We start from the raw sequence: 21859 nt of genomic DNA on the forward strand, positions 1-21859 counted from the left end.
TGTTATGTTATGTTATGTTATGTTGTGGCTAAATGAAATGTGAGGAACAGCAGAACAGATCACAGCTTAGATCAGATATTTCCAAAGTGGTTTGAGGACAGTTGACCATTATTTACTTGCAGCACACAGTAAACAGAGATGAAGGTTAAATATGAGGCTTTTCTACCCAGAAGATATCAATCTTGGATGTATACCCAGAGGAGGTAGCAATTGCATGTCACACAAGCTGAGAATTTGGTTCCTAGGACAAAACCAACCAACCTATGGTTACAAACTTCTCATCAGCTTCTTGGGGCTCTGCCTCCTGAGTTGTGGCACTGAAGTAATAAAATGCTTGCATGTTGTTGCCCACACTGAACACTAGATTCATGTGGGTGAAGCTGCCAGGCTCTGACCCCAGTAATACTGCTTGGAGAGACATGGAGAGACCACCTTGGATGAGCTGTAAATCTCTCCCATCACTTGCAGCACTTCTCTCTTTATTCTTTGCCAGCATCTCAAGATACCATTTCTCAGTAGAAATCTCAGGTTCATATCAAAGCCTCCATTTACAATGAATTGCACAAAATGCCTCCAAAACTGCCTCAGCTTTATCTGAAGTCAACATCAGCCTCAATTCTTTGTTTTACTCTTTTTTTTTTTTTTTAATGTATCTAAAACCTACTGAAAGAGGCTATGAAACCTTCTCTACCACAGTTTTATCCCTTCAGGTTCCACAGCAAAAAGCAGTTTTTCCTAATGGTTAACATGAAAGAAATATTGAGCTGGTTGGTCTTTGGGATTTCTTGGGGATATTTTCTTTAAAAAATTCAGAATTGTCTTAACCTTTTTTCCTGAAAGTTGGAAGCAATTTGTTGATCTTTGAGAAACAGAGGAAAAAAATTTAGAAAAACTCTATCTGTCATTCTGAAATGTTTGTTAGGAAAAAAAATCAAAATATTTTTCTCTTTTAACAGGAAGCAACTTTGCTGTTCTTCCATAAAACTTCGATGAAATGTATTATAGAATCATGCCATCATGAAATATGAATATTCCTTTTTTAAACTCTTCAGCACACAGCTGAGTCTGATGAAACTATTCCAGATGAAGACACTCGTCACTGAAGATATTTTGTCTCACTATTATGAAGTTGACTCAGCATTATTTAACAGATGATTCATTATTTTGCACATTATTTTGAACCCCAGTCCTGCACAAGCACTCTCCTATACCAGGCACAGCATGAACATGAAACAAAGAGGCACCTTCTGCTTCCAAGATCTCCTAGTCCTTGCAGAGGACTGGAGAGACAGATGGAGGGTGAGATTAAATGAACCAGCTAGGACATGCTGTCAGACTTTGAGTAAGCTTTACAGCTAGGGAGAGGTTTAACTGGGACTGTGTCTCCATGGTATTAATATAAAGAAAAAGCTCCAGAAGATTTTAAGCATCCCATGCCCATTCCTGACTATTATCCCAAGTGAGATCAGATGTGGGAAAAGGAGAATACTGAAATAGAAAGAGGCTGTTGGAGGCTGTGAGTGGTGCAAGACCCCCAGGGATCCTTGGGAGAAGCTCCACTGCAGTTTGTATGAGGGGAGAGGGTCAGTCTTTGAGCCATCTGCGAAAAAGCTGGAGAAGCCCTAAGCTGCATCAGACTGTTCTAGGATGAAGCAGTGGGGAGTCTAAATATATTGAGACCTGGCTTTTTGTTTTTACCTTGCTCACCAGATGTATTTTGGAAAATGATTGCAGGCTGCTAGGAAGAGCTGCTCTCTTCCACTTCCAAGTTTTTCTCCAGCTTCATTTGAAGTGGAAGAAGTGGATGACCAGGGTTACAAATTTGTACACAAACACATCTTAAGTTTCCCAGGATTTTCTCTCCTAGGGGAGCTGTGCATAGCCCCCTGCTCCCCTGGGACCCTTGCACTTCCAACACCCTACGAGCCACAACTTCACCTTCCAAAGCCCTGGGTGCCACCGGTGCCCACCCCAGGTCCAGGGAGTGTCTGTCAGCAGCTGTCCTCACTCCGGAGTGTGCTTGCCTTTCCCGTGTCTGCTCTTTCACGTCTTCCCTCTTTGTAGTCTCCGTCCTGTCCACCTTTTCCCTTTGCATTCCTCCTCTTTGCAACTCTGTCTTTGCATCCCTCCCCTTTGTAGCCCTCCCTTTCCACCTCCCCCTTTGCACCTCTCTCACTTACATCCCTCCCATTTGCATCTCTGCCTTTTCCCATCCCTCCCCTTTGCATCTCTGCTCCTCGCATCTCTGGCCCCGTACACCCCCTGCCCCTCGACCCTCTGCATCTTCACCCCTTCGCACCCCTGCCTGCTTGGCTCTCAGCTCTCCGGGCATCTGCCCCTGGCACCCTCCACTCCTCCCTCCCGCCCCTTTGCACCCCCACCCCTTCTCATCTCCGCCTCGCTGCCTCCCTGCGCTGTCCGCCACCCCCAGTTCCCCGCAGCCTCCGGGGCAGCCTCAGCGCCTCCGGGCCATCCTGTCCCCCGCTCAACCCTCCCTGACCCCCGGCCCTCCCCTGCCCGCCCGGCCCGGAGCCGCCCGCGATGCTGCCGCTGCCGGTGCCGGTGCCGGTGCCGGTGCCGGTGCTGGGGCTGCTGCTGGTGCTGGGGGGCCGGGCGGGCGGCGGGGGGGGCTGCCAGCTGCCGGCAGAGTGGCGGCCGCTCAGCGAGGGCTGCCGGGCCGAGCTGGCCGCGATCATCGTGTACGCGCGGGTGCTGGCGCTGCACCCCGACCCCTACGGCGCCTACAACTACCTGCCCTGGCAGAGGGGCCCCCCCGGCGGCCCCCAGCAGGGAGCAGGGGACCTCTTTTACTCGGCCGAGATCGAGCTGCTGTGCGACCAGGCGTGGGGCAGCATGCTGGAGGTGCCCGCCGGCTCCCGCCTCAACCTCACCGGCCTCGGCTACTTCTCCTGCCATTCGCACACCGTCATGCAGGGCTACGCTTATTTCTTCTTCCTCCGGTGAGTCCTGGGGTAGGGGAAGCCGGGGAGGGGTTAGGATGTCGCGTCCCCCGGCTCCGGGGCATCTCCGCGGGCGGGGGATGCGCGCCCGCCCCTGCCTGGAGGGTTCTCTCCGTCCCGCTACCGCTCTCCCCGCAGCGCCTTCTCCTTTGCGCTTCCACCCAGTCTCACAGAGAAAGAAAAACCCGAAACACCAGACTCCATAGTATTCCAGCACTGTCGGCCAGCAGATGCACGGGGAGCTGCTGTTGAGTAGCTCGTGGGTGCTGCTGCTTTTGTTTTTTACGGCGGGACGGTCACAGAGCTGGAGAGAGGCCAGCGCCTGTTTGCCGAAGTTTGGGACGGGAGTTTAAAACCCATCCCCAAATATTCACCCGATAGCTTTCCATCGACTCTCCCGAGTCCCAGCCAAACCCTGACTTTGGGCTCATCGAAAGAATAAGAAAATAAACCACAATGTGGGAACAGAGCCATCACTGTGACCTTTCAATTCAAGAGCATTTGCGAAATACTACTCAGTGGCTTGTTTTGAAATACTTGCTATATTCTTACACAGCATGCATAACAAAACTCATTTTGATGCTGTCTAGGGCTTAGTCTGTAGCTACATCTTTAAACACATTCTATTGACACAAGTTGTTTATTGACTGTTTGAAGGAGTACTTAAACTCTGGGCTCAAGGGCAAAATGATGCAAATTCAGTAGAAACTGTGGTCCAAAGTACAGATTTGCCTCCTTCATGGAATTCCATTTCATGGGTGTCTGTAGGGTGGTAGGAGCCTGTTAGATCCTTACTGCTGCTGCCTGATCCAGTCCCCGTGGTGGACATTGTCATTTTGGTGACTTAAGTGCCAGGAGAGCTGAGAGCCACTTGCCAGCTAAAAGTCTGTGTGACTTTTTTGTTGAGCCAGGCTGAAGTATGACAGGGGAGTTCTGCAGGAGAAAAAGTGCTGTTCATTGTCACAGTGGGCTGCCTATGCAATCTGTGTTCCAGAATGGATGAGAACTACATCCTCCTGCCACATGGAGTCAACTTCCAGGAGGCGATTTTCCCTGATACCCAGGAGAACAGAAGGATGTTTGCCAGCCTTTTCCAGTTTTCAAACTGCTCGCAGGCACAGCATGTGTTGAGCTTCTCCAGTGACTGGGAGATTCAAGAGGACAACCGGGTAAGGGCTTTATTTGGTCTCCAGTGCTTGTTTTCTAAATGGGCATAGGCATTCCCATGTTCTTTGTGAACATATGTATATGAATGCAGAGCAGTAGGTCTCTTCCTGTTCCTTGGGTGGTATCACTAGCAAAGTAACACATTGGTGAGGAGATATTAAACTGTTTTCAAAGCTGACCTCTGTGTTAGCTCTTTAACTTCCCATGGACCTGAGCAAAGCTTGCTATCAACTTGTTCATAAGCAATAGGTTGAAAATAGTATTGCTTGTGATCTTGTCCTCCTCCATCCCGATGGTTCCTGGGTTTGCTCTCTAGACCTCATTTTTTAACTTCGGCTGAAATGTTCAGGAGCAGAGCTTTGCTTTTGTACTTCTGTGTTCATCTCATGTAGCAAGAGCAGTGCCTGGACCATGACAGACTGTAAGGGATTATTCTTGCCTGACTCCACATAACAGCATAAACATCTAGTGAACTAATTGCCCTAAGCTGCCTTTGTAGCAGCTGGGGAAAACTAGACTCTTGAGGGCACATTTCATGTGAGCAATGAGGGCAGGATTTGTCTGCACCATGCCGGGACTTAGTTCTGAACAAGACAAAAATGTCTCTTTCTCCTTTCATGGGAGGCCACAGAACGTAATTCACCATGTAGGGGATCCTCCCTTAAGGAAGTATGGAAAGTCCAAAGATACCCTCTGTTGGTGTCTTCTGAGCCCCTTTATGGGATTAAGCCCCTTTATGGATTAGTGTGTGTAATAAATGCAGGATTTTAATAAATACTTATTTGGGAGAGAGGAGCAACCTCCTGTTATGTGTGTGCATGTCCTGGATGTGCATATACTTTTGAAAAAGGGAAACTTGGACAGCTGGTTTAGTGCCAAACCTTGTTTTGTGAGGCTGGTGGTTTCCTCTGGTAGCTGAGAACATTTTAAGCACCTCTCTAGGTCAGGATAGACAGGACAGGTGTCATCGCTTGTGTCTTCTGTGGATTCACCCAAGGCATGATGTTTATGTATGACAGCAGATGCATGAGTGGCTTGTTTGGGAGATGGATGGAGGGAATTCAAAAGGCTGAGCCTTTTCCTTTTGCCACCTGGCCAAATGCCAGCATACAAAGTTTGAGCTGCTTTGTGGCCATCTGGCCAGTGACACAGCTCTTCTCCTTGGGATGCCCTGTGAGCAAGGGTTTTCTTCCTGCTGATATTTTGGGGAGGGAGTGTGGAACGGTGCTGTTCAAATATATGTGTGGAGACACCAGCAGGAATTGATGTTTAAGAGGACATTAATCATCTTACAATTAAATCACAGAGCTGTAACCCTGTCTGGGCAAGAAAGGGGAGGTGGAGAGCCCTGGTCTCAGCCCTGCCTCCTCCCTCCCAGCTCCCCTGCTCCCCAGTGCCCCAAGCAAATACTTGGCAAGTAAAGGTGCCGGTGCTGCCAAATCCACAGATTTTTGTCCAGGGGAGCAAAGTGGTGTTGGGGGGACCACCAGATCCAACTGCCTGTGTCTGCTTGTGATGCCTCTGCACTGTTTATTTAGTCCTGCTGAGCTAAATGTAGGGGATCTTGATGGGCTGGTGCTCATTTATGCCAGCGGTGAATCTCACCAGTCAGCTTTAATGGAAATCACCAGGCACAAACCCGCAGGGTAAGTTGGGACGACCCTCAGTATATGTATCAAAAGCTCATTTCAGCTGTTGCACTCTTTGACCCGTGCAGCTGCGAGCAGACTGGGGGGGATTAGAGCTGCTGGTCCCACAGACAGGGGCCGGGGGTTTTACATGCTTCAACACCCACCCATCCAGTGAACAAATTCAGCACAACTGATGGACACTTTGTCTCGCCTTCATAATGAAAAGTAAAAGCTTCCTTTGCACCAGTTAAAAATAGTTTGGGCTGACTGTGCTCCCATTCAGCTCCTGCATCTGTGTTTGCCCAGCCGAGCACCGGCTCCCGACGCCTGTGTGCCCCAGCCTGGGAAGGGGGTGACATTTCTGGCTTCTGCAATATTAGGAATTTGTTTCTCAGCTCTTCCCAGGTACAGCTCTCTTTTGTGTTTCCCTCCTCTCTCTGCCTTGTCACATGCAGTGGTGGCTTTCCCAGTTGCCACCGTGTCTGCTCGCATCCCATCACAGTGTGAGCAATTACTGTTTCCGAATGTGCTTGGCTGAGCTGCCCCATGCTGGCTCCTAAGCTGAAATCTGTGGTGTATGCCAGCTTCATGGCACAGAAAGTGAACATAACTCAGGGCATTATTCTTGAAGTTTTTGAGAAAAACCTCTTTGGGAGCTAGGTACATCCAAAGGGGGTTTCTGTGATGGTGTCAAATTGTGGAGAGCGTGGACAGGGAGGGAAGGGTTGTCTCACACTGTAGTGAGGAGTCAGGGGTCTCACTAGCCGCTGTGTACTGACATAAATTGTTACTTAAAATACATCATGGATGTTTTGTGCAGTCAGAGAGGAGAAGTGGAAATGTTGAGGTGTTCAGAGCAGAAGGCAGCTGGGATGTAGGTCTCATTCCAGGAGTTCATAGGTAGGGTCCTGCTTCCAGGTGTTGGAATAGCTGTATGCAGGGGCACCTTAAAAAGCAGCAGGCCAGAGGAGGTTTGGAATAAACGAATGATGAAGTTTTCTGTTTACAGCTGAATCCCATACTCTGAAAGACTTTTGAATCCTGCTCTTGATATACTTCTGGGGTGGACACTTTAAGGGAGGTTTTGGCACTGGGAGCACATGCAGTTGCAATGGGTAACTTGTGTTTGCAGCTCTGGGATGCTCAGCCAGAATGTGAAAAAACCCCATGATGGATGAATGTCTTTGCTTCATGTAATACTGCTCCCAGCAAGAGGTCCCTTCTGCAGGGTATGCCTGAGCTGGCCACAGAGCAGGTGACCCAAAAGTGGCCACTGGCATGTTGTCCTCCTGCTTGGTGTCTTCTGTCTGCGGTTCTCCTTGCATGCAGGCAGCCCTGTCTGGGCTGCCCAAGGGGTGAAACGAGGAAAACCCTGACAGCACCTTTTCCTCCTTCCAGCAAATGTGTCTGATGATGCAAAAGAGAGCAAAGAGATGTGCAGGAACTTTTTGATGCACTGGGATGTGCCACCTGCCTTTTCCATCATGGGAAAATGCTTTTAATTTCCAGAAAGCACCATGGCATGTGATGAAAAGAGGTCAGACCCAAGGCACATCTCGTTGAATATAATACTTTCCTCATCCTGGGCCTGCTGCTCTTGCTGTAAGCGAATTCCAGCTGCATTTTTAAGCCCCTTGCAGTCTGGGCTAAGAGCCAAATGCGCTTTCCGTAGTCTTCCCATAACCCCACAATCTCATAAATTCACTTAGATGCTTGTTCTGGCCATGTCAGAGAGCAACAATAGCTCCTGCTGTTATTTCTTTAGGCACTTGCATTTTTGCCTCCACACTTGCAGAGGCAAATACTAATGTGGCTTCATCTTGACTTTTCTCTCAGCCCCTTAATGATGTTTGCAGACCTCTTGCTTTACTGCAGCTCATTGTTGCAGTGGTTTCCACAAGGTTGCTTCTAGAACCAAGGGGCGATGCAGCACATTGGGTTTGAAATCTAGCCCCCGTGCAAAGTCTTACCATTTTAGTGCAAATCTAGGGGCTGTAATTTCTCCTCCTGGCCTTCTGCAGGGTTGTGTGATCTCGTAAAGAAGACCTTGTTGCACACAAGGGATTACATGAGAAGTGACTCAAGGTCTGGTGTCAATAAGGACAGTAGAAATTTCTGGCAGCACTTGTAGTTATTATTCAGAGGGGCTTTAACTCCTGGTTCTGTCAACAGATTGGTAAGGAAATGTGCTCTTTTGGCCTCTCTTTTTATGTATGCAGGAGAGTTGCAAAATGACCCCATGTGCATCACAATAAGGGAATAATGTCAAGGTGTCAACACAATCGTGAGCAACACTGAGAGCACTGAGATAAAGTCCATGGAAATTAAGGAGTCCAGTAACTTCAATTAGGCTTGGCAAGATTGCAGGGGGAGACTATACCTTTTATTGAGCCTCTCTCCCTGCATTGACTCTTTTCCTCTCAAGCAGCAGGGACGCAACCATACTGTTACCTCAATTTATTTAGATGAATGGACTTGCCATCTGAGGTACCTCCAGAGCTTTATCTGGGTAATAATAGAGCTTTCATGAGAGTAGTCAGTGTCCCAAATAAAAACCAAAGTAATTAGTGGGTTAGCCTGGCAGTCTACAAGTATCTGTTTAGCATCTTTGGGTTTGGATCTTCTTCTCTGGTGGCACCATGGCTGCTGTAACAACCTAATGACCTGACTGGGACACCTGGAAGACTTTGGAGCAGCTGAAAAGGGAACAGCATAAGAAGAGCAATGTAATTGCATAAATGGCTTTGCCATTATTGTGCAAAGCAAAAATTAAATTAAATTATATTCTTCCTCTGTGGAAGTAGAGGAAATGGCTTCAGAATTATTTGTATTTTAGCAGCTCCTGTGTGCATGGACTGGGAGCCACTGGGTTGAGTAAATCCCTGATCTCTTTGCCTACCAGAGAAGGGCTTGTTCACATGATGTTTGCTGTGGGGACTTCTCTTAATCCATCTCCCAGGCAACATGCCCCTAGAGAGGGGGAAGGAAGAAGGCAAGTTGGGAAAGTCCCCATAATTTTTCAGACCACCCTGATTTTGGAAGTGATTAAATAGTATCATGTCCAGAGAGATCCTGAGCTACCTTGGATGCATGGCCCAGAGGTCTTCCTGTGGTGGCTGAGATGGACATTGCTGATGCCAAAAGCGACTCTGCTCTGTGAGTCATGCAAACCCTGGCCACTGGGAAGAATAAGTTGGTAATTGTGTTGTCCATGTTATCCATAAAATTAAAATGAAAAAGTACAATTTTTTTCTCAAAGTTAAGAACGTCTGCTCTTTCAGAGTTCTCTCTCTGCTCTGAGTGCTGGGAGATGAATTTGAAGACTGGAAAATGCTGGTCATGGAGTTCAGAGCCAGCAGTTTTAGGAGAAGAACTGGTCTGAAAAAGAGCAGGTAGCAGCCTGGCTTGGTGGAGACAGTTCTCTTTATTTCCCATATACTGATTTTTGGTGTTTGCTTGTGGCATGAGCTGCATTAGGGATCCTCCCTTCTCTGGTCTTAAGGCACTAGGGAAATACAAAATAATCTCAGTTCAAAACAGTGCTACATGGCAAGGGCAGTACAGAAAGACCTCAAAATAGAATTGAAGTGAGGTCCAATATCTAGAGGTTTGAAAATCTTTTACATGTGGTTTCTTGCCCTGCCATTGGTTAGTGGAGTTGTTTCTCCATGAACCTAATAGCATGATAGCAAATGCCATCACTTCTGGGTTGTTTTCATAGTGATTTACAGCGCTTTTGTTTTCCTCCCAGAAACCCACCCAGGGTGTACCCCCTCCCTATGATCTGGGTTTAATTTGAGTACATGTAAGCAATATCAGATGAAATGGAGAACTGCTGACAAGTGTCTGGGACAAGGGAAGACCACGAGAATATTGATACATTTGGGTAACATCCCCATGAGTCTTTTGGCACAGAAATGGCGTTGACTCTTCCAAATCTTCCCACCCAGGCTGTGGTAGGGGACTCTTAGAGTTCTGATTGGCATATCCCTATCAGCTTTCTATCTTTCCACATGCACTCAGGCTGATAAAATACAGAATAAAAGATCACAAAGGAATACATGATAGCTTTATCCACAGGAAGTTTCCATTGATATGGTCTTTATAATATATATAACACCCAGAAGGTGTTCTGAACAGTGCTTCCCAGGAGAAAAATGGGGAGATACCTCTGGTTTTCGGTTGCTTCTTAGAGGCACATTATTTCTGTTGTGGGTAGGTAGGCTGATTTTTATATACAATGCAGGAGAGATGACCTGATGTAATGTGGAAGCTTTGGATTTGGTATCATTTGTGAACAGTCATTGTGAAATGGCCTTTCCCCATCCATCTGAACTCTTGTCCCCCATGGCAGCCATGCTGGTGGGGAGGTGCCAAGGTGAGGCCCCCACTTAGCACCCTCCTGCTACCAACAGAGGAGCCCAAAGAGTGCCACAGCTCCTGGTGAACATGCCTGGACCATCTTGCTGCCTATCAAGCAATGCAGATTACTCCAGAGCACAGCTCTCTCTGAATGTGTCTCAGACACATCCAAGTACATAATATCCTTAAAAATATCCGGTTTCCAGCCCTCCGAGCAAGGAAATGCCAAGACAACCAGGGGTATGTGTGTGTGTGTGTGTGTGTGTGTGTGTGTGTATGTACTGCTGCCTCCTCGAAGGGTGAAGCAGCAATCCTTCCAGGAATTGGCAGGGAATGGAGAGCCACATGGCTCCAGGCTGCTTTTAATTATCCAGAGTCACACTTTAATGAAGGTCTGCCAAAAGCACTAAATCATTCCATATTTTGTGGCACAGGGCTGTCTGCTGCTGTACTTGAACTTGGTGGTGAACAGACCCCAGGCCCAGGACACCTTTTGGGTTCTCCATCTGGCTGGTGGCCACAGAGGCAGTTCATAGTTGCAGGCTGAGCTCTGCATGTTGAGAGATGCAAAGGTGGGGCTGAAGGGATCCTGTTGTCCCTGCTCTGTTTCAGATCCAAGACTGTCTTCAGGGATGCCATACCCTTGGGCTTTCCAGCCCAGACATGGTTGAAAGACTTGCAGTGGTGCTGCCAGGCACAAAGCCTGTTGCAGTGCTTTCTTAGCTGGATGAAGAATTTTTTGGGAGCCCCTGACCTTTGGAAGCCTCTCAGCCAAGGGAAAAGGCACTGTGTAGGTAGGAGAGGTGGGACTTTCATCGAGCTGGCCACATTCCCTCTATGCTAGCACAGAAGTGGCTGAGAGGGGTGATGGCTCCCTCATGGGAGGCCAGTGGGAAGTTTGAAGCCCACCCTGAGCACCCACATGTGAAGGTGAGCTGGGAATTGCAGCATTGTGGGGAGAGGTGGACCTCTCATCCATCCCCTCTGGAGATGACACTGTCATGGGAAAAGTGGCAGCAAGAAGACATGAGGAGGCTGACTTCAGTCCATTGTCTCCTTCCCTGTGTGTGAGTGATGCCTCTGCTTTCCTTCCCTCCTGTTCACGGCCTCCCCAGAGTGGGAAAGTGAGAAGGGACATCCCACCACACGTAGACTGCGAAGGGTGAAGGGAGAGGTGTAGGGAAAGGGCTGGTGGGGATCTGGGCTGTGAAATTGAGTAGTGAAGGGCAATGTGTGCTTGAAAGAGCTTGTGTCCAAAGCCGAATCCCCTTCCTCCACACAAGTTTGTGTACTCAAGGTGCTCCCCAGATACCTGGGACATGGCCTCCAAGGAGAAGAATTGAGGTTGGTGTTCTTAAGGTGGATGCACCATCTTACTAACTAACCTAAGGCAAAACAGAATGTACAGTCCAAAGAAGCAGATCATGGGTATTTTTGAATCCATTCGTGCTTACGAGTCATACTTGTCCCAGGAGGTTTCAGTCTCAGAGAGTGGAGGTATGGACTTTGCCCGGGAGCCACTGAAAGATCCTCAAATATGAGTCCTGGCATCCTGCTCACAGTAACACACTGGGACTATTCCAGTACTTTTGGTTGGGTTGGGAGCAGGAGGGGGAAAGAAACACCAGAACTGGCTGCACATGGCTCTTCACCTGTTTGGATTTTCCTAGACCTTGTTTTAGGCCAACTCTTTTGGGGAATACATTCAGAGTGAGTGTCAGGCAAGTTTTCTGGGACAAGAACTGCCAAAATGAATGTGGGAGGTACCCAAATTGTGTGTTGTTCAACCCAGTTTTGGAAGCCACCACACCCTTCTGTAAATCTGTGAGTCTGTAGATGTGTTGGGTGGTTCTTGTGTGCAAATCCATACTTTGTGTTGGTCAGCAGGTGGAAAGGATGATTCATGTGGATCAGCAGTCCTGGACCAGGACCTCTCCTTGATGCACAAGCTGCTTTTACAGTCACTGTGGGCAAACCTGTCCTTTGGCTTAGTTGCTGGCTTCAGTTGACCTTGAATCCAGGGAAAGTATTTTCTTTCAATTTCTCTCTTTCTCCTGTCCCACCTGCGAGATATACACAAAAAAAAGATGGAGCAAAAACATTTATTAAAATCAACAGCCACCAAAATCCAGCTGGCAGCTGGCAGGCAGGACACCTGTGATGCTGCCTGTAACCAGATCAGCCATTGTGGCTTATAGGGAGATGAGATCTTTTAATTTGGGACATATTTTCTCCCAACCCATGCATTTTGATGTTTATTTTCACAAATGACAAGCCAAGTTGGCTCTGAGGCAGCAGGAGTTTGAGTCCCTAATGGAAGCTGCAGACAGAGCCTTTTAAAGCTGGTCTTGCCTCTGCCAGCCAAGGACCTTTCCAAATTCCCCTGGAGAAGTGTCCTTGCCCTGTTGTGCTTGGCCAGGAGCAGCCATGTGGTGCCAGGCTTGGCTTGGCCCCTGGCCCTGGCAGCACTCAGCCCCTTGCAGCAGCTAATGTGAAGTGACAAACCAAAGTGCCTGGTTTCGAGGGACAGGGAACATAGGGTTTTGGTGGACCAATTGCAGCTGACTGCTGCTGAAATCATTGCAGGTGCCTCTGGCAGCTGATGCAGTGACTCCCTCCTTTTGCTGCTCCAGTCTGTCAACTTATTTTTGGAAGAAGGCTGCTGCAAGTGTTAGTTGAGTTATCTGTGAAAGGAATGACAGCAGGGAAAAATACACCAAGGGAGAAACAAGTTTCCATGACACTGTAAAATACAAAAGGAAAATAATATGACTAAAAAGCCAGGTCTGAATTTCTGCCCAAAAAAACTTTTGAGCAAGCAAGGAAAAAAATATTTCCTGAGACCTGAAAGCACTTCATGGACTTGTTCTGCAGTATTTTTGCATTTCCTAGATCAGTAAGGAACCAGTAGCTATTGCAAGGGGGAACGTTGGTGCAATGTTTTATATTGAGATATGGGGGACTAAAATGCAAGCTGGTGTTTACATGGCTGTTATCCTCAAACTGACCCATCTTCTTCACTATGCAGGGGCAGCAGAACTATTTCCATTCTGCAGAAGGTAAAAGCAAGGCAGGTGTGTTGGGCTCTGTATCCCAGTCCAGTGGAGACAGTTATTTTTGATCCTGGATTTATACCCTCTGGAATTAGAAACAGCTGATTATTGAGTTATTTTTTTACCTGTAAACTTATTTGTTGAAATTCTGTGCCCTTCCCATCCTGTGACTTCCAGCCTTATTGCACAGGTAGTGCTGTACTTTGAGTAGGGAGTTTTCTTCAGATAGGTGACACATGAGCAGCTGGGGTTTGGTTGTTTATTCAAACAGAGCATGTTGGTGGTATGAAGTCTGGCTTCCTTCTTCAGGTGAATGGTGACTGGCATCCTCTCCATTTCCTCAAAATGCAATGAGTTTGTTGCTTTCATTTGTGTTTGCTGTACACCAATTTCAGAGCATAATTGTTTGTTTGGCTTTCTTTTTGTATTTCCAGAGCCTTTAAACAGGGTACAAACACAAATATGTTCTTCTGGATGTTGCTTATTAGATTTTTTATTGTGGAAAACTATTTAGTTGCTTAACTGGATGGTGGTTGGGGAGAGAAAGGAAGGAAAGTCAAAGTGGAGGAACAGTGTGTACTTACAATGGCTCAGGATAGGAATAGAAATTCAGATGCTTTAAGTCCTAATTTCCCTTACATGGAGAAAGAAATCCTATTTCAGAGCCTTTGAAGCAAAAACACGGCAGCCACATCCACTCAAAATGCTCCATTTTGTTGCAGAGTGAGGAAGCTGTTTTCCACCTTAAAAGCAACATCCTGGGGTGTGGAAGATGAGCAATAATGAGGAAGGGGCTTAGTCACAGTAATCATAGAACACCTTGGCCAGATACCTGCCCATCTCTTAAAAGAGCTCTGAGGTCTGAGTTGGCTGGGAGAAAGTTTATTCATGCTCTACAAAAGTTGTCTTAAGTGAGAATCTCTGTGTACACAGATTATCTGTGGGAAAGAAAGTTGGTCTGTAAGTACCTCTGCAGGAGAGTCATCTGTAAGTAAAGAAAAAATAACCACATAAGTGAGAGAAAATTAAAATAACTCATGGAAATAGGAAATGAAGAAACAATCCACCAAAATGTGTGGCCAACTAATGTGGTGAAATCTCCATTATTTACAAGGCTTGGGTCAAGCTGGGAGATTGAGGTGGGTCAGAAGACATTCCTCTTTTGCTGCCTGCCTCTGGAGAAAGATCCATTGCATGGCTCGTGACATGGCTGTGGGAGGGGCTATAAAGGGTTTCAGAGCACCCTGTTCCTGTCCTATTATTCTTCAAACTGGATGTCTGTGCTGGCAGTAGTGACTTGCTGTCTCTGGAGAGGGTTTATGTCCCCCATGCTGTGGCTGAGCAGCTCTAGGAGGTACCAGGTAGCATCCAAAGCCCACCTCCACCAGATGGATTAAAAAAGACAACCTGGAGGCGAATTCTTCTGAAAATCACTTCCAAGTTCTCTGTGCCCTTCAGACAGCTACAGCTATGCTGGACATGAGTGCTGATGCTGTGAAAAGCCTCTATGGATTGGAAACAAAGAGTTTTAAGAAGACCCCAGGGAAGCATTTTTACTACCATCAATGATTGGAGTTTTTTACTTTTATGTGTTTTAGGCTCAGACACATTTTGTTTGAATTGAGTGAACACTTCACAATCTGTCCCTCGAAATCCTAAATGAGCCTGTGTTTTCTTAAGTCTTGGTTGCAAAAGGCAGAGGAACAAATGTGATTCTTGCTTCTTTTCCCAAAGGTGTAGAATCCTCAATTAAATGTGTCCTGAAAATAATACTTCGTGCTCAAATCTTGCCCTCTGTAACAAAAATGGCTTGAAACCACATCCAGTGACACAATCCTCATATATTTAATCCATGTCTGAAAGCAGCTGAACTACTGATGGGAAATGTCCTGGTGCTTCCAAGTCAGTGGCACTCTGGAGCCACTGGAACGCATCACATCCTTACAGACAGCCATTGCTCAAGAAACACATTACAGATGTTGAGGATGTGAAGGAGCAGACTCCTTCCATCAAAGCATCAGGCCAAAGAAGGGCTAAAAACAAAATCCCAGGCTCAAGGCACCCCTGAGGCTTTTGCCTGCCTGTTCTGTGTCCGGACTTCAGGATCGACCTCTGGTTCCTGCTCATTGTCAGAAATGTCTGAAACAGGAGAAGCCTCCTGTGGTCCCTGCTAACGAAGTGGTGTTTATCACGCTCTGGTAATTGCATTTGCTATGGTATTTACAGCATTTCCTATGTTTTGAAATGGAGAAATCTCAGGCTTGCCCAGGGCTAATTGTGTACTTTAACCTGCTCCTAAGCCCACATGTATCTTTAAACATTAACATACACATTGGCAGCGTCCTGGGGTGGCCTCAACCCCACAACTATCGAGCTGGGAACGTGGTGGTGGAAGTGTTAATGTTTCCTCTCGATATATATCAGAGGCAGTATCCTTCCTCTTTTCCAGGTCCTAGGAAATATTTTCTTTTTCTTTTTCTCTTTTTCTTTTTTTCTTTTTCTTTTTCTAGTTCTTTTTTCTTTTTCTCTTTTTCTTTTTCTTTTTCTTTTTCTTTTTTCTTTTTCTCTTTTTCTTTTTCTTTTTCTCTTTTTCTATTTTTTCTTTTTCTTTTTTTCTTTTTCTATCTTTTTCTTTTTCTTTTTCTTTTTCTTTTTCTTTTTCTTTTTCTTTTTCTTTTTCTTTTTCTTTTTCTTTTTCTTTCTCTTTTTCTTTTTTCTTTTTCTTTTTCTTTTTCTTTTTCTTTTTCTTTTTCTTTTTCTTTTTCTTTTTCTTTTTCTTTTTCTTTTTTCTTTTTCTTTTTCTTTTTTCTTTTATTCCTTTTCCTTTTCTTCTCACACAATATCATCTGCAGTTGGTATTCCTGACTTCTGTAGAGCAGCACAGTGATTTGGAAATCCTTGCCCAGCACAATATGGGAGTGGAAAGATCTCCTAATGTTGCACCCAGCGCTGAGTGTAGCCCTGCAAGTAACTGGTTTCAGATTCTGCTTGCCTTCAAGGCAAAGACAATATATTAATTGCAGAAACAGAGGTCATTTAAGCTCACATTGTGGTCTGGCCTTGGCCACGTAGAAACTTATTTGTGTCTAAAAGGGACTGATGTGGGCCTGGGCCATTTATACCACAACACCTTGACCATGACTATGGCTCTGTCTCATTGGCTTCTTTTTCTGGATATAGCAGTTCCAGCTTAGATTCAGTGGCTGAGGAAAAGTCCAGAGCTTGAATCAAGCATTGCAGCATGCCTGGAGTCCTCCTTCTGTATCAGTTGCTGTATGGAGCAGGTGGCTTGAATTTGGCTGGAGCTTATGATGCATTTTGGAGTCTTTATCTTCTAGCTTATAAAGCCTTTTGGATAAAATTTGCTGAATGCATGAAGGATGTAGAGTTTTGTTTTGTGGATTTAAATCCAATCTTCTAAATTGCTTTAAAGCAATTCCTTGTGTTTCAAAATTCTGAAACCCCTGTCCCCCCCTTTTTTTTAATGCCTGGGCTCAATCACAAACTGATTTAGGAAATGGTGCAAAATGTGTAAATGAAATTAAAAACTATTTTTAAAAAATAGTGTTAGGAAAAGAAAAATAAAAAAAGAGAGTACACATATGTTATCAATACTCAACCAAAAGGGAACATTGTCTCTAACACAGAAAGCCTTAAACTCCAAAGCTTGCAGAACAACTGGAATAATCTTTCTAATCCAGTCAACATTACTGGAACTGTCATGGGGCTCTTTGAATTACTTCAACATTGATTTTAGGGCTTTTTCTATTTGGACTTCAAGTATACACTGTAGATGGGACTCTGAATATATTTTTTCTATGCATTTTATGATAAATATTCCTGCTTTGGATTGGCTTCTTGGTTGGATGTATTTAAGTATTAGTTGAATGGAGTTAAGGTGCTTGTCTACTTCAGTATTGATCTCAAAAAGTGAGGAAAGATTGAATTTCATTGCATACAACATTCTGAAGTGCTTCAGCCAACAGCAGAGTGGGGTATAGGAGTCCTTTTGTTACGTGCTTTAGTGTCAGAAGTCCTGAATTGGTGCAAAGTGGTGGGTTTCTGAGGAAGTAAAGTAAAAGACTGTCAGCATTCTCCCCTGTCCCCACCCCAAGACCCACAGTATGTCAAGAGATACCTAAGTCACATATCCATGGAAGAGTATAGGAAGAGGGTTCTAGCTGAAGCTCTCCCAGTCTCCAGTGTTTTCAGGTGAAGGAGTCTCTGTGGTGAAGTAATTTCTGTATATTTATTTTTTCTATATATTCAGTGACATCCAGTCAATTTATCTCCCATAAAGCAGTCCAGCCTTCTCTTGAGAATCACAACTTTTTTATTGCCTTCAACCTGTTTCCTACTTTATTATCTGATACTCCCAGTTCTTCTTCTAGAAGATGTTGTCAGTCTCTATTTTCTCCCTCCATGGCCTTCGTGATAGTGTAGACCTTTATCCTAAACCCTCTCACAGGACAGGACTAAAAATTACTAAAAATCTTAATGTCTGAGACTCAAAGAAGGTTGTTTCTTCCTTATCCTGGATAGGAATCAGCTACCACTAACACTCTGCAACACAAGTCCTTGAGAAAAAAGGGAGTAAAGCCCCTTCCCTGGCTGTCTGGGACCTCCCACTGCTATTGCCACAGGGAAATTTCAAAGTTTTGCCTAGACTACTGGAAGTGCCAACAGGGAAAGCAAATATTTCTGTGTAAGACTTAACCCCAAGAAGATTAAATGCAGATGAATGTCAATAGTGCCAGCAACCTGTGAGAGAAAGTGAAAACTGAGAAGGATGTAAAAACAGAACATGGTGTGGAAAAAAAAAAAAGAAAAAGAAAGAATAAAATGCAAAACAGATTAGAATTAAATCAGGGAGAAGGAAAATTTCAATGGGGCTTTTTGCTTTCCCAAAAAAAGCACAGCATGAAGACCAACAAGAGGAGCACTGCAACAAGGGCTCATCAGTGTTAGCAGGTTGGGAGGTTCCAGGGGTGAGCACGAAGTAGGGAGTGGGGTAGAAATGAGGGATGCAGCTTGATGGGATGCTACATGAACAGTAGATGCCTCTGGAAATTGGGGAGGATCCTGGAGGCGATGAATATCTTGTTTTTAGTCTTTAGTTCCCACCCCTTCAGTTCTGGAAGTCAATTGCTAGCCAGGGAAATGGTGATCCGTGGGAAGAGGTTTGGTTTTGTGAAGCTTGGCCCATGTTCTATGGGAGGAGAGCTGTACTGTTTGGAAAGCATCCATCTCGGGAAAATCATAAACGGTAGGGCTGTCTAGACTAGTCAGGAAGGCGCAAACAAATAACCAGGGTAAAATAGAAGAAGAAGAGAAAAAAGTGTGATTCCTCACCTAGAATTAAATTAAGATGTCAGGAAAAAAAATGAATCAAGGCTTCAAAGGATGCAAACAGAAGGTGTTCTTAACTGGCTTTACTCTGAGGTTAACAAGGAGAGGAAATTAGACATGCTCATCGCTGGATTTACGTGTCGCTGCTGGAAGCGGGTGGGGAGATGCATGATAGGAATGTTACAATTAATTATTATAAATCTCTTCCTAACAACCTTGTGGGCAGCGTGCAGGTGTGTGTGAGGACCTTGGCAGTCTGACAAAAATGTAATTATTGGTTATGGAGGTAGCAGCGCTCACTCTTTGGCACTTAGTCAATCAGCAGAGTGGTAATTAGCCATTGCTAGAGGCCACCGTGTTTTTCTGAAGAGGAAAGTAGAACCTCTTCAAACACCTGGATGTGGTCTGGATGAGAGCATGGGGGGAAGTGTGCCTTACCTGGGAGACTTTAATTACAGCAAGGATTTCCTGACTCAGAAATCAAACCAGAAATGTTCTGCCTCAAATTTTTTTCTCTTTTGACCTGCAGCTCAAAACTGTCAGCAATTTGCATCCATATAACTCAACCTAAATACAGTGGGTTTCTTAAGTTTTAATCTTAATTTTCCAGGGATCATGGTGGACTTTCTATCACTGAGAAAGAGATTGGATCTCTTTTCTAGGAAAGATATGCACCTGCTGAAGTCATTTGGTGAGCAAAAGGAAGGACTTCCAACAATTCTATACAGGAAGTCTGATATGATCTGGTTTAAAGAGAGCTGATTCTTGTTGCCCTGATTGCCTTGTATTGGACAGCACGTTATTTCTACTTTGGCTGACAGAAAATGTGGGATTTGGGGCTATATTACATATAATGGAGAATTCACTGTCCTTGCCCCAAAGCCCATCCTTAGGGATTTTCCTCCCTGTGGGTCATAGAAAACCATGTATAGCCATGTTTACAAAGAAATCTGAACCACAGGAGTGAATAAGAAGCAGCCTTGAGGGCAGAGTCAGAAGCTGTCCAAGGCACCGTTTTTCCAATTTCTACCATGGCTGAAGAGTCAGGGTGAGAAAAAGCATTGCTGTATGGAGCCTTTTAAAGTTCCCCATCAAGTGCAGTAAAACACTGCAGAGCAGCTTTAAAAACAAGGGGAAAACAAGGGCAAATACATCTCTGACACAGCAGCAACAGCCAAGAAGTTCTTGTCATGCCTAGGTTCCTTCAAAGATGTGCACTGAGCCCTTTCACGCTCTTAGTGCTGTTTGCTGAAGCATTAAGGAAGTCAGAAGGCATCCAGAAAACTGGTTCAACTCAGCTGACACCATGGGGTTTGAAAAGGAGCAGGAAGGAGACAAAGATCTGCAGCACACTGTTGACCTGCCACCAGCTGGGGACACAGTGATGCATCATGCTGGTCCTGCTGGTGCAGACTGTGCTCAGAGGTGTCCAGCAGCTGTTGAAAGGGAGGATGGAATAACATCTGCTCACAGGTGCTGCAGAGTTGGGGTTTTTTGGTCCCGATGAAATAGGGAGACAGATTTTTGGGGTAGCCTTCAGGAAGCTTTTGGCTCAGCTGGCTATGAAGAGTGAAAGTGCCCCCCAACATTGTCTTGCCCTTGAAGACATGGGCAGTCTGTAACATTGAATTGATTGTAATTTGTCAAAGTTGAGCAGAGCTGTGCTCTCTTCCTCCGAGCTTCTGCAAGCCTCGCAGATGCTGTGTGAGAATTACTTGTGAGCTGTAATGCCTGTAGTGGTTAAACACATAACAGACACACAGGGTGAAGATTGAGGAGTGCTCAGTCGTGGTTGCTACAGACATTCTTTGTCATGGCCATTACTGTAACTTTATTGTAACTTAACCACATTTTTAATGTTCAGTCAACCCACAATTGTAAGCACTGTGTCACCACCCAGGATTCAAAACTCAGCTCAGAATCAATGAAATTATAACTGCATATAATCCCTTCTTGCAATTTAACAGCAAGAGGAGTTGGCATGAGAAGACACCTATCTTCTCAGGTAATGCAGAATTTATTATAACACCCCTCCCTTCTCCTTTTTCCTTTTATGTGGTTTTGTATAGATCTCACAAACTATGAGCCATACATAGAAAATAAAGTAACAAATGAGTTTGAAATATGAAGACACATTCAGAATGTTTTGGATGAAAGTAGCTTTGTCGGTTTAGGGTATTGGTCTACTTTGATAAGTGGTAGAGGTGGAACACTGCTTGTTAGCTCTTCTTTCACCTGAACTTTAGGGCTGAGCCCAGTAATTGAATCAACTGATATTTAAGTTGCATTATCACTATAATTTTTGTGTTTCTTTATTATTGATACATATGCAACAGTTCTAATTGACTGAAAAGTTTTTAAATAATTAAGCTTTGAAATACCTGGGAATTATTCCCTCAGCAATCAAAGAATGTGGCATGAGTTTGCAACAGTCTTTATTAAGTCATTGACCCAAAACTTGAGTTTACACCTTCCCAGCACTGACACCACTGACTTCAAAAGGCACAACTAAGCTGTCATAAGCTGTTGGACAGATGGCAGCTTCTTTAGCTGCTCTCACATTATTTTTGATCTCCTTTCTGCTGCTGTATTCAAATTGCTGACTGGCCATGGAAGCAAGTCTTGGACTCACAGCCTTGAGTCCATAGTAAAGCATCTCTGGTCTGTCACTCTCCAGCCCTAAAAGCAAGTGATCAGGGTAAATCTCTTTTCTTGACATTTTTTAGTAGATCTGAACATCTGTGACTTTTACTGAACTCAGTCCAGCTCCAACCTCATGGTTGTTCTGGTTGTATCTCAGGAACTCGCTTCAGAACTGGAGTGTCTGAACAATTTTTACCTGGCTTTAAGGCATGGACAGTGATTAGCAGAGCTGGGAGGCAATATCCTTGTATCTACTGAGTTCTTTTTGCTGCTAGACATCCACCTTCCTCCCCATGTAAAGCTGAAAGCAATATGCCTCTCTTTGCCTGTATTTCATGTGTGGTATTTTGGGGAGCGCTCATTACAGACAAGCTCAAGTGAATTCAGCACTTAGCTGCAATTGCAAACATATAATGAATGTCTGTATTGCATTAGGATCTTTCCAAAAGGCATTGAAACACAGCCAGGGTGGCTTCACAGGCTGAGTGTTCTCCCAGCACTTGTTGGTTCAACTGTTCTTAAAAACTGTAGGAGTTTGGGAGAGCATGGATGTCAGCACCAGCAAAGATTTGCAGTGCATCAAGTGGCAGCAAACAGGCAAGTTGATTTAGAGCTGAGCCAGCCTCCTCTTTGCTTGAGCCTTCTAGAGGAACTTCAGGGAGAGAAACGTAGTGAGTTGTGGCAGGAGATGACT

General features: G+C 45.2%; 1 protein-coding gene across 1 annotated transcript in view; it reads left to right on the forward strand.

Annotated features, from left to right (window-relative positions):
• Positions 1-2541: 2541 nt before the first annotated feature.
• Positions 2542-21859, forward strand: part of CCDC3 (coiled-coil domain containing 3) — a gene marked incomplete at both ends in the record, with an annotated part of 33001 nt that continues 13683 nt past the window's right edge. Inside the window, 2 exons of the mRNA XM_082280376.1 lie at positions 2542-2960; positions 3955-4129. Of these exons, the coding sequence (XP_082136502.1) occupies positions 2542-2960; positions 3955-4129 (594 nt within the window). The remainder of the gene's footprint in view (positions 2961-3954; positions 4130-21859) is intronic.

The sequence above is a fragment of the Coloeus monedula genome (genome assembly GCF_965178545.1).
Source record: "Coloeus monedula genome assembly, chromosome: 4".
Classification (NCBI taxonomy): domain Eukaryota; kingdom Metazoa; phylum Chordata; class Aves; order Passeriformes; family Corvidae; genus Coloeus; species Coloeus monedula.